Source organism: Tupaia chinensis, unplaced genomic scaffold (genome assembly GCF_000334495.1).
Source record: "Tupaia chinensis unplaced genomic scaffold, TupChi_1.0 Scaffold143876_1, whole genome shotgun sequence".
Lineage (NCBI taxonomy): Eukaryota > Metazoa > Chordata > Mammalia > Scandentia > Tupaiidae > Tupaia > Tupaia belangeri.
In genome coordinates, this window is record NW_006203727.1 from 331,124 (window position 1) to 344,412 (window position 13,289).

At 43.8% G+C, this 13,289-nt stretch overlaps 1 protein-coding gene across 2 annotated transcripts in view; it reads left to right on the top strand.

Moving 5' to 3' along the window:
* The window catches only part of LOC102496690 (quinone oxidoreductase-like protein 2), a 34,419-nt gene that overhangs the window by 11,305 nt on the left and 9,825 nt on the right, over positions 1 to 13,289 (top strand). Inside the window, exons 8-9 of one of the 2 annotated variants that reach the window (XM_006165290.3) lie at positions 2,967 to 3,148; positions 7,117 to 7,345. In XM_006165290.3, coding sequence (XP_006165352.1) covers positions 2,967 to 3,148; positions 7,117 to 7,345 — 411 coding nt within the window. The remainder of the gene's footprint in view (positions 1 to 2,966; positions 3,149 to 7,116; positions 7,346 to 13,289) is intronic. The other variant, XM_006165292.3, reaches the window with a different exon arrangement.

Genomic DNA, 13,289 nt, shown 5'->3' on the forward strand with positions numbered 1-13,289 from the left:
TGAGAGAGAGAGGAAGTGAGAAAGCAGGCCACCAGATTCAGGACTCGAACTCTGGTCGGCCATGTGGGAGTGTCCAGCGCCTTAACCACCATGCCACCTGCTGGTCCTGTAATCTATTCTCTTCTATTCTCCTCTCATCCAGCCTCCTCTTGGGATCTTGGGCACACACACATGTACTAGGCGGGTCTGGGACATGAGCCACAGTGGACTATATGGGAGTCATAATAACCATTATGCCATCTGCTGGTCCTGGTCTGAGGAGTTTTAATTAGGGTAAAAGAGTGCATGTGTATAACAGTAGCTTCAATTTTGCTAACAGTTTGTTTTCTAAGTACTCTCGCATAGTTTTCCAGTTGCTTTTTCCTTATTCATGATAAAGTGTGTGCATGCACAAGAGAAAGAAAGAGGAAGAGAAAGAGAGAGTGCTGTGGCCTCCATAGGTCTGGTTATACTGTGATTCCTTCCTTCAGTCCTTCAGCCCCTTACCTTGGACCCTGGGCATTCGCACACATACCTGGCACATCTCAGGCTGACCAGGATGGGGACTTGAACCGTATTTGCCATGTGGGATCCCGCCTCTCCTGAACAGCACATTACTGCTATGCCACAAGGCTGGTCCTCATTTAATTTTTGTCGTAAGTCTTATTTTACCAGTAGGGTAACTAAAACCTAGAGAAGCTGACAGGAAGAATAGGGATTAGAGGCGTGGACTCTGGAGTCCACACTTAGTCCCAGTCCTCCATTAACTGCGACCTTCCTTGGACAGGTTACTTCTTTTGCCTCAGTTTCTTCAACTTTATAACAGGGGTAATAGGGACCAGCAGATGGCATAATGGTTACATTGCTCGACTCCCATATAGTCAACTGTGGTTCAAGTCCTGGACCTGGTGACTTAAAACTTATGCCGGGAGTGTGTATATGTATACCCAAAATCCCCCCAAAAAATAAAAAATAAGGGATTGAGGCATGGCCATCTGGGGAAGTGATTCCTCACTTTCTGTCTGTCTCTGTCTCTCCACCGAGTGTACATGTCCTGTAGCAAAAATCTCTCTAAAAACAAAACAAAACAAAAAACCAGGAATAAGAATAGCACATATGTCACTGGGCTAATACGATTAAATGAGTTGTGAATATATGTAAAACTTGTTGACTGGTGTCTGGCAAATGGTTACACAATGTGTTAGATTTGAGCCAAGTTCTGTGTAACTTCAAGATCTTGCTGCTTGGGTTGGCAGGTAGTGTGGTGTTTAAAGTACTGGACTCCCACATGGTTGACTGTGGTTTGAGTCCCAGACCTGGTGACTTGCTTCTCACTTTCTCTCTCTCTGTCTCTGGTTTAAAAAGTAGTAATCATGATAAATAAAGTTAAGTGAGTAATTATTCAAAAGAAGAAAAGATCTTTCTGCTGAGTCATGTTTTACCCTCTGGGAAGCCTTTCCTGATCTTCTGTATCTCGATTGTGTAACTCTTGTCTGCACTTCTGGAACTTTCTGTACTGCCCTGTCCTGCTGCTTTATCCTGCTATTGTGGCTTTTATGCTTTGTATCCAGCTTGTATCCTTATTACTTGACACATAGTAGGTGCGGAGTAAATGATGGGGTTTGTCGGCATTTGTAACAAGCTGAGTATCTTCTTAGCTAGACCTGTTGGGGTTCCAGGATTCCTAGAATGTGGGCCTCCTGGTCAGTGGGTATGGAGTGATCAGTGGGATGGCCTGTGTGTGGGGTGGGGCCGACGCCCGAGCAGCAAGGTCGTGCTCCTTGAGTAGTTAACTAAAACCTAGAGAAGCTGACAGGAAGAATAGGGATTAGAGGCGTGGACTCTGGAGTCCACACTTAGTCCCAGTCCTCCATTAACTGCGACCTTCCTTGGACAGGTTACTTCTTTTGCCTCAGTTTCTTCAACTTTATAACAGGGGTAATAGGGACCAGCAGATGGCATAATGGTTACATTGCTCGACTCCCATATAGTCAACTGTGGTTCAAGTCCTGGACCTGGTGACTTAAAACTTATGCCGGGAGTGTGTATATGTATACCCAAAATCCCCCCAAAAAATAAAAAATAAGGGATTGAGGCATGGCCATCTGGGGAAGTGATTCCTCACTTTCTGTCTGTCTCTGTCTCTCCACCGAGTGTACATGTCCTGTAGCAAAAATCTCTCTAAAAACAAAACAAAACAAAAAACCAGGAATAAGAATAGCACATATGTCACTGGGCTAATACGATTAAATGAGTTGTGAATATATGTAAAACTTGTTGACTGGTGTCTGGCAAATGGTTACACAATGTGTTAGATTTGAGCCAAGTTCTGTGTAACTTCAAGATCTTGCTGCTTGGGTTGGCAGGTAGTGTGGTGTTTAAAGTACTGGACTCCCACATGGTTGACTGTGGTTTGAGTCCCAGACCTGGTGACTTGCTTCTCACTTTCTCTCTCTCTGTCTCTGGTTTAAAAAGTAGTAATCATGATAAATAAAGTTAAGTGAGTAATTATTCAAAAGAAGAAAAGATCTTTCTGCTGAGTCATGTTTTACCCTCTGGGAAGCCTTTCCTGATCTTCTGTATCTCGATTGTGTAACTCTTGTCTGCACTTCTGGAACTTTCTGTACTGCCCTGTCCTGCTGCTTTATCCTGCTATTGTGGCTTTTATGCTTTGTATCCAGCTTGTATCCTTATTACTTGACACATAGTAGGTGCGGAGTAAATGATGGGGTTTGTCGGCATTTGTAACAAGCTGAGTATCTTCTTAGCTAGACCTGTTGGGGTTCCAGGATTCCTAGAATGTGGGCCTCCTGGTCAGTGGGTATGGAGTGATCAGTGGGATGGCCTGTGTGTGGGGTGGGGCCGACGCCCGAGCAGCAAGGTCGTGCTCCTTGAGTAGTACCCTCTGGCTGGAGGCTGGGTAGAAGGGCTGCTCCTCTTGGGACATGTTCTGGACCTCAGAGACCTTGTGTTCATTCTTTCTGCAGGTAATAGCTGTGGCCGGAAGTGACGAGAAGTGCAAGCTGGCGGTACAGAGGGGTGCCCAATCCAGCGTGAACTACAGTCGGGGTAGCCTGACCGAGGCGGTGAAGAAGCTGGCAGGTGGTGGTGGGGTGAACGTGGCTATCGACATGGTGGGAGGAGACGTCTTCCTGGAGACTCTCCGCAGGTGCATGAAGCGGGGCTGTCGGGAGAGGGCTAGAGCTGGGCCTCTGTGGGAGAGTTCCGACCTCTGTCTTCCTCTGGTCTTGCTTCTCTGTCGTTTTGGCTGTTCACTTCTCCTGTAGGCATCAGCATCACTGAGAACAGCTGAGTGGGTGGGAGGAAAGGAATAGAAGCAGAGAAAATCAGGAAATGCTTAAATATAGCAAAAACAAAATACCCAACTGGAAAATATCCAAAAAATGACTGCAGTCTCTTTAGTTGGCAATGTCAAATGCTTTAGAAATTATACATGTGTCAAATTCAGCTATGCCGGCCCCCACAAACTCCTTTATTGCATGCATGTGGGGGCCTCTGGAGGAGATCATTGTTCAGATGTTAGGATTACTGGGGTGACGGTCCCCTCCTTCCCAGTTCACAGTGCACCAAGGCCCAGGCTCTTGTGATCCGGCTGGTTTCTGAAGCAGCCGGCAGTGTAGGTGTTTCCTTGATTTGTTTTTATTAAAAAAAAACATATCACTGGAGATAGAGTGGGACTATTGTATCACACCGATTCTCCTGTTTTCAACCAGGGAGCCTGGAGTACTCCGATAGCATTGATTTAATTTCTCATGTCATCCTGGCAAGCATCATTTTGTGGTTTATCTCAGTTTAAAGTAGAAGAAACAGAAACAGAGACAACAGCCTCCCCACAGAAGGGATCCAGTTGGTTCTTTGGTTTCTGAGCCACGAGGCAGGCGGCATGTGAGTTGATGTTACTGTGCCGAGCCAGGAAATGTGCTTAGAGAAGCCAAGGAGGCATGTGTGGACTAAGTGGAGAGCCAGGATGGAGAACCAGTGAAATGCACCCTTCTCTTGCCTTCCTTTTTGCTTGTGGGATACTCATGTTTTGATAACTGCTTCTCATTTTTTGTTCTAAAGAGGAGCAAAAAACAAATCAAACAAACATACACATATTTTATATCAAAGATGTTTATAAAAATTGTGTTTGTAGCTCGTTGCTTAGCATGCACTGAATGGTACTTTTTATAACAGGGTGTAGTGAAACTGAATTTTGGTAGATTATTCAAAATTCTCTAAAGAAGCATGTTGGGGCTGACAGGTGGCATGGTGGTTGGGGCCTGAGTGGGTGGGAGGTTTGAGTCTTAGATCTGCTGGTTTGCTTTCTTACTTTCCCTTTCTCTCTTTGGTCAAATTAAAAAAAAAATTCTTAAAAATAGCTTAAAAAAAAAAAAGTGCTAAATAAAACCAACACATTACTAGGCCAGCAGGTGGCATGGAGGTTAAGGTGCTGGATCCCACATAGCCAGCTTTGTGGTTTAAGTCTTGGACCCGATGACTTAAAAATCACACCAGGGGACCAGCAGTTAGCGTAGTAGCTATGTCTCTGGACTCCCATGTAGTTGACTGCAGTTCGAGTCCCAGACCCGGAGGCTTAAAACTCACGCTGGGCGCATGTGTGTGCGTGCGTGCGTGCCCAAGATCCCTAGAGGAGAATGGAGGAGAAGGGATTGCAGTGTGGCCATCCCCCCTGGGGGGTGATTTCTAGCTTTCTGTCTCTCTATGTCTGTCTAGTGAGCGCATGTGCCCTATGGCAAAAGCCTCTCAAAAAGAAAAAAAAAATCACACCAGAGGAAAAAGGATTATGGCGTGGCCATGCCTCCTAGGGGGATGATCTCACTCCCCAGGCCCCTGTCTCTCTCTGGCCAACACACTCATAACAAAAACAAAAACAAAGACAAGCATGTGACTTAAAGGAATGCTGTAGTAAGTCTTTGTATGAAGCAAATGAACCTCCATTAAAATGTCTATCCTCTTGTTCTTACTTCCTAATGACATTAGTTTATACCAAATATTCTTCCACAGCGTGGTCAAGGCAGTTAAATAGACAGCCTAGATTCAAAGTGGGTCCCCTTGTACACTGCATATTCCTCTGGCTCCCTAATGCCTTGCTTATGGCTTGATTTTATATTTTTCCTTCAAAGGACCCAGGTAAGTAAAGAATGGTTCACCCCTGCCAGTTTTTGTAAGGTCAAAATGAGTTCCTAGCTGTGGACTTAATGCTTGTTGCTTTTTTTTAAAAAAAAGTCATGTTAAAATATACATAACGAATATTTACACTTACTTTGTAAGTATATCATTAATCTCATAATTGTGTACCTATCCCCAACAAATACTCTGTACTCATTACATAATAACTACATTTTTCTTTCTTCCTCTAAACCACTTCTGTTCTTTCTGTCTTTACGAATGAATGTATATTGCTTTTCTTTTACTCTACTTTTTTTTGTAAAACATGCAATTTACCATCTTAACCATTTTTAAGTGTACATTTCAGTAGTGTTAAATATATTCACATTATTGTGTGATAGATCTAGAGAATTTTTCATCTTTCAAATCTGAAACTCTGTATTTTATTTATTTTAATTTATTTTTTAGAGGTTTTTGTCTTTAGGGTGCTAGACAGAAAATAAGAGGCAGACAGAAATAAAGACAGTGAGAGGAAAAGTGAGAAATCATCCCATATGAGGATGGCCGCACCACAATTCTTTCTTTTCCATTCTCCTCCTGGGATCTTGGGCATGCATGCAAGCCCAGCATGAGTTTCAAGCCACCAGATCTGGGACCTGAATGGTGGTCAGCCTTGTGGAAGTGCAGTGACGTAACCGCTACGCCATCTGCTGGCCCCAAACTCTATTCCTTTTAAATAATTTTACTTTCTCCTGACTCCCCAGCTCCTGGTAGAAACTATTCTTTTTCTTTCTATAACTTTTTTTAGAATTATTTATTTAATTTTATTTATTATTTAATTTGCTGCAGGGCTCACCAGAGAGTGGCAGAGAAATAGAGAGAGAAAGAGAGAGAAAGTGAGAAAGAAAGCCACCAGGCCCAGGACTTGAACTGTGGATAGCCATGTGTGAGCCCAGCAGCTTAGCTACCATGCCACCTGCTGGCCCCTCTGTTTCTATAAATTTGACTATTCTAGATACCTCATAAAAATGACATCATACGGTATTTGTCTTTTCACGTCTGGCTTATTTCACTTAGCATAATGCGCTCAAGGTTCATCCATATTATTGCATGTGCTATGATTAGTATTCCATTGTAAATATCACCACATTTTGTCTGTCCATAAATCTACTGTGGACACTTGGATTGCTTCTGCCTCTTGGCTGTGGGGAATAGTCATCACTGCTCTACGTGTGGGTATGCAAATATCTCGTCGCGATCCTGCTTTCTATTCTTTTGGATATGTACCAGAAGTGGAATTGCTGAACTGATTTTTAATTTTTTGAAGGATCTTCCTACTGTTTCCCACAGCAGCTGCATCTTTTGTAATCTTACCAACAGTGTAAAAAAGAGAAAGAAAGCCACCAGGCCCAGGACTTGAACTGTGGATAGCCATGTGTGAGCCCAGCAGCTTAGCTACCATGCCACCTGCTGGCCCCTCTGTTTCTATAAATTTGACTATTCTAGATACCTCATAAAAATGACATCATACGGTATTTGTCTTTTCACGTCTGGCTTATTTCACTTAGCATAATGCGCTCAAGGTTCATCCATATTATTGCATGTGCTATGATTAGTATTCCATTGTAAATATCACCACATTTTGTCTGTCCATAAATCTACTGTGGACACTTGGATTGCTTCTGCCTCTTGGCTGTGGGGAATAGTCATCACTGCTCTACGTGTGGGTATGCAAATATCTCGTCGCGATCCTGCTTTCTATTCTTTTGGATATGTACCAGAAGTGGAATTGCTGAACTGATTTTTAATTTTTTGAAGGATCTTCCTACTGTTTCCCACAGCAGCTGCATCTTTTGTAATCTTACCAACAGTGTAAAAAAGCTCTAATTTCTCCACATTTCACTAATCCTTGTTATTATTATTCTTATTTTTTGGATAGTAGCCATCCTAATGGATGCGAATATACACTGCTTTTTATCATTTCTTTTCTTCTTTTCTCCCCAGCCTGGCATGGGAGGGCAGAGTCGTGGTGGTAGGTTTTGCCGGAGGAACCATTGCATCTGTGCCTGCTAACCATTTGCTCCTTAAGAATATCTCTGCCATGGGGTTGTACTGGGGTCGATACCAAAACCAGAACTTTCCCGTCTTCTCCAAGAGCCTGTCCTCAGCTCTTCAGTACTGCCAGGAAGGGCGTATCCAGCCATACGTCGGAGCAGTTTTCAAACTGGAAGAGGTGAGACACTTTTAAGGGATGTGATACAGATGAGGCCAGGAGAGAATCTGTGTCAAACTACTGGATAGTTTGTCTCTGGCTACTACAAATCTTCCTATGAAATAAAAAGGTGAAAATGCAGTGTAGACTAGTGGGGCCTCACAGGCTTTAGGATCCAGTCTTCTGGGTTTATGGCCATAGACTCAGACCTAGTGTGGAGCCGAGTTGTGTGGTCTCTGTGTACAGCACTGGTGTCTCAAGTACAGGGACGTTATAGTACTTTAGACAATAATTTACACGTGATGATATGAACCTTGAACTCTTCCTGGGAAGGAAGCGCTCGACTTGACCTTTGATTTAAAAATGTAGACATTTTAAAGTACGACCAGAGGCTCTAAGTTAGGGTTCTGTGAATGGAACTCTAAATCATGCCCAGCATCATAAGACTCTAATTTATCTGTTAGTCACTGTGGTTAATTTTGTTGGCTACTCGGTCCCTTTTCTCATTCCCCCACAGTTTCATTAATGTGACTTAAGTTCCTGGAAGTGTAATTGTGTGTGTGGATATGCCATATCCTTGTAAATGTGAATCTGTTAGGCTTTCACTGTGAAGTCTTTTATTATTATTTTTGGCTTAATTTGTTTTAATGCTCAAAAAACTGTTTTGGTAACTGTGGTCAGCCATAGATGGAGCCGATGTTGTGCTCAAATGCAGATGAGTGGAGTCCAAGCTGCCAGCATTTACTGCCTTCCTCTTTCTTTCTTTCTTTTTTTTTTTTTTTTGCTTGAGAGTTCTTTTCGCTATAGGGCGCGTGTGCTCCCCAGGCAGACAGAGAGAGACAGAGAGACAGAAAGGAAGAAATCACCCCCCAGGGGGGATGGTCACGCTGCAATCCCTTCTCCTCCATTCTCCTCTCGGGATCCTGGGCACGCACGCACATGCGCCCGGTGTGAGTTTAAGCCACCGGGTCTGGGACTCGAACCATGGTCGGCTACGTGGGAGTCCAGCAACATAGCCATTACGCTAACTGTTGGTTCCCAGTGCCTTCCACTTTCTCATGTTTTCCTGTGATGGGGCATATTTATCTCTTTTTTTTTTTAATTTTATTTTATTGCCAGAGGGTGTGTGTACTCCCCAGAGAGAGAATGAGAGATAAAGAGGGTGAAAACACCCTACAGTGGAATGTGGTCATGCCACAACCCTTTTCCTCCATTTCTCTTTCTGTCAGGACTTTGGCCATACATGCTCACACAGCCATTGTGTCCCTCAAGCCACTGGGGTTAGGATTTGAACTCTGTGGTTGGCCTCGTGGGATCCATTTCCGGATGCACAGAGCTTAACTACTATGATATGGGGTGGACCCAAGGCCTATTTTTGTTGAACATAGTTTACTTTCTTACTTATCATTTTGGTATGTGAGTCAAGGAGATAGCCTTTAGTGGTATTGAGATTCCGACTGGCCATTTGCTAAGGCTGGAGTCCAGTTTTGTCCCTTAGCCCTAGAGATCTGTGGAAGTCCCCTTTCTTTTATGACCTGCAGTTTCCACATCTCTAAAACTAAAGAGTAAGACCTTACCAGTGCCTTCAGGCTGTGCTTCTGGAGCCTCAGTAGGGATGTGGGACAGGCATGTGTAGACTGCAGCTGCCTCGGCTCTGGGACCCTATCTATGGGGTCTGAGTAGCTGCACATTTTTACTTTACTGTTTTGTTTGTTTGTTTTTTTGAAAGACTTTTTTGCTATATAGTGGATGCACTCATTGGAGAGACAGAGAAAGACAGAAAGACAGAAAGTGAAAAATCACCCCTTCCCCCAGGGGGATAGCCACTCTACAATCCCTTTTCCTCCACTATCCTCTTAGGATTTTGGGCACACACACACATGCACCCAACGTAAGATTTAAGCCTCCAGGTCTGGGACTCAAACCACGATCGACCACATGGGCATCCAGCATCTTAATCACTATACCACCTGCTGGTTCCTCACTTTTCTTTTAAGAAAAATTATTGTGGCTTAAGAACTTAGAAATCAACAGTTTAGAAAGTTTCTGGGTCCCCTTCCATCTTATAGCTTTTATCATGTGATTCTAAGCTGAGGTTTGCTTTACCTAGTGGACAGAGGTAAGGGCAGGTGGGCATCATGGAGCAGAAGCAAGTGTTGGTGCAGTAGTTCCTTCTCCCCACTGACATGTTCTAGGTGCCAGTCGGGCATGAAAGAAAGCCAGATGTGGACCTCAGATCGTCCACATCAAGGTTCTGTCTTCTCAAACATAGACAATGAAGTGATGTCTAACCAGTCAGCTTCCATTCTCCTTACAGTTCTTTCTGCTCTGCCGACCTTGGTCCCATCAGGTGGCTCTTTGAGGCCATGTTCTCCAACACAATTCAGGCATCTCATTCACATGCTCTTGATTTAATCCTTTTTTCTCTTTCCATTTCTTATAATATAAAAAACTACTTAGAATAATATTAATGATAGCAGCTCACATACATTAGATGCTTTCTTTGGCTGAAGAACTGTGTAATCACTTAATATGCATTTTTCTCATTTAATCTTCACAACATTTCTTTGATGTAGGGACCATTTTTTCCCCCAAAAAAGTTTCCTTATTTATTTCTTCCTTGAGTGAGAAAGACATAGAGACAGAGATAGAGGCAGGATCCCCCACAGGCCCTTGATGCCACAATCCGCTCCCAGCCTTCAGCCAGCCCCAGATATTGGGCAGGCATGTGCCTGGCAGATTCATGGAAGTCTCTGGACATGAACCTGGCACCATCCCACGTGGGATTGCCTTGCAAAAATGTTACATTTTATTGCTGCACCATGGTCTGGCCTCTGAACCGTTTTTTTTTTTTTTTGGAGAGGTTTTTGCTATAGGGTATGAGCACTCGCTGGAAAGACAGAGAGGCAGAGAGATAGAAAGCGAGAAATCATCCTCCAGAGAAATGGCCACGCTGCAATCCCTTCTCCTCTATTCTCCTCTAGGGACCTTGGGCATGCACATACACATGCCCGGCGTGAGTTGAAGCCACCGCGTCCAGGCCTTGAACTGTAGTCGACTACATGGGAGTCCAGCAACATAGCCATTACACCAACTGCTGGTGCCCCCTGAACCATTTTAATCAGTTTACAGATGAAGGAATCAAGACTTGCAGAGGCCAAGACACCTGCCTCATAATATGTAGTAAGTGACAGAGTCAGCCTTCAGTCCAGCTTGATCTGACTTCAAAATCTGGGCTCTTTATGGCCATGTAAACTCTCTCCTCTAACAAAGCCAAAAAGTCCTTTTTTAGAAACTTTATTCTATAGTATGAGGTTTATCCATTGATCCCATGGTTATCTATGTGAAATAACTATCTTATAGTTAAAATGACCAGGATTTTTGTATTTTTTAAAGCAGTGCCAGAATTTGTATATTTTGTCTTTCTAAAATTAAGCTAGTTAAACAAATATATAATTAATATCACCAAATTGTAAAGCCTGGGTAATTTTTAATGTAACTTAGTTAACATACGGGGAAAAAAATCACCAAAGCCTATTTGGCTTGGAAAATGACCACTTTACTTATAATATGTTGTGCGGATGGAAAAGTCGTGATGCATTTTTACAAAGAAAAAACATGTCATGACTTTTCTGACAATCCAATATATGTGTAATACCAGAAATCAGGGCTTCCTATCTTGTCTTTTCTTCTGAGTGTGTGTACTTATGGATTTGACCTTGATAGTTGATGTTCTCGCCATAACCTTTTTAGTAGGCCCAGGAGTGACTTTCACGGGCCCCTGCTTTTCCTTTGCTGATTTTAATTACTTGCTCAATGTCTGTCTGTCCTCGAGAGTGTGAACTGCATGCAGGCAGAGGTGCTGTGCTGCGTGCTGCTCGGTATCTCCCATTTCTTGAAGAAACTGACATTGCTGTTGAGTGACTGAGAGTGTGGGGGCTCTGAGGTCAGACTACCAGAGTTCAGACCCTGGCTATGGCAGTACATATCTTTGTGCATTAGTTTCCTCATCTGCAATGGGGGCAATAATATCCCCTACCTCCTTGAGTGGTTATGAGGCTTAAGAAAGATTATACATGTGAAAGCATATAGTAAATTTAGAAGCTTAAAAAAAAATGCATACTATGGGACCAGCAAGTGGTATGGTGGTTATGGTGACGGACTCCTACATAGCTGACCGTGGTTTGAGACCTGGACCCAGTGGCTTGAAAACTCATGCCAGGCAAGTGTACGTGCATGTATGCCCAAAATCTCAGGAGGACAATGGAGGAGAAGGGATTGAGGTGTGATCCTCTCCCCTGGGTGTGTGTGTGTGTGTGAGTGTGTGTGTGTGTGTGTGTGTGTGTGTGTGTGTGTGTTTTCTCATTTTCCCTCTCACTGTCTCTCTCTTTGTCTCTTTCTGGGGGGAACATGCACCCTATGGCAAAAACCTAAAAATAAACAAACAAACACCAACCAAACAGACAAAAGATGTCAGCATTATAAACCACAGAGATGTGGGACCAGCAGATGGTGTAATGGTTATGTTATTGGACTCCCACGTAGTCAACCACAGTTCGAGTCCTAGACCTGGTGGCTTCAAACTCAGGCTGGGCATGTCTGTGTGCATGCCCAAAATCCTGAGAGGAGACTGGAGGAGAAGAGATTGTGGCATGGTCATCCTCTTGGGGAGGTGATTTCTCACTTTCTGTCTCTCTGTCTTTCTCTGTCTCTCCAGTGAATACACATGCCCTATAGTAAAAAAATAAAATAAAATAAAATAAAATCTCCCTAAAAAATAAAATAAAATAAAACACAGAGATGTGTTTTTTTCTTTTTTTCAGTTCCCCTGAACTGTGACACTTTCGCATTGATGTCTCAGAGGGTAGGATTCTAGAGATTTCAAATTTTAACTATAATTTATTGTTTTCTGAAGGGTTATATCTGTGCCATGCTGGTTGGGTCATGAATTTGCCCTGAGATCTGTTCAAAGGACGGTATCGTGTGGAGGTGTAGAGTTTGTTTATGTACAGAACTACCCACACACATCTCGGCCTGAGGCAGCACTAAACCTCACATATCTGAGCTTGTTTATTATGTAAAGGTCAGGTGACATCACCACATGAACGGATTTAATGGATAGAAATGGTTTGTTGGATGTTTCCTCAGCGTATCTGTGGAAGAATTTAAAAAACAAAATTGTTCTTTCAGTTTAGATGGCTATTCATTATAGCACATCATTCCAGACCCAGTGTATGGAACAACCCGTAGCTACTGGCCCCACCAGCCCCAGGTAGTGGTCCCTGGCTGCAGGTCACACTTCTGCAGGGATGGCTCCCACAGTCAGCCAGCCAGGTCACTGTCTCCAGGGTACATCTCCAAGCTCTGCTGATGTTTCTTGCTTTGCTGGGTGAGGGCTGATTAGAGGAAGGTCCCCATTGTGCTCCTCAGGAGGGTGCTGGTCCAGCTCTGGGGCAGACGTTTGATCTGAATGGAACTGTTGAAGCCTCTGACCTCTCCAGAAACTGTATGTGGGGTCCAGGTAATGCAGTTCAGAAGTGTGGGGATCCATGCCATTGGGCAGGCTTTGATGAATGAAAGACAGGGGATCAGGTACTTTGCTTTCCTTCTCCCAGAGGGCTGTTTTATGCAGCTTCTCTGCAGAGGTCCTAGGGATCAGCAGCCAGCCGTGTGTCTCCCTGAAGTTACAGTCAGTTCAGGCTCTTTGTAGCTTCTCTTTCTTTCCTTGATTTGTTTCACCTCCACCCACCCCTACGATCCCCGCGCAACTCCTGTCTCCTCGGGATTGCAACCTCCAAGGAAGTATTCGAACGTAAGTTTTGATGAGGCTCCATTATTTTCTTCCTTCCTTCCTTCTTCCCTCCCTCCCTCCCTCCTGCTGGAGTGTGCATATACTTGCTGCAGAGAGAATAGGGAGAAAGAGGAGAGTGAGAAAGCGCCCCTCATGGGGAATGGTCGCGCCACA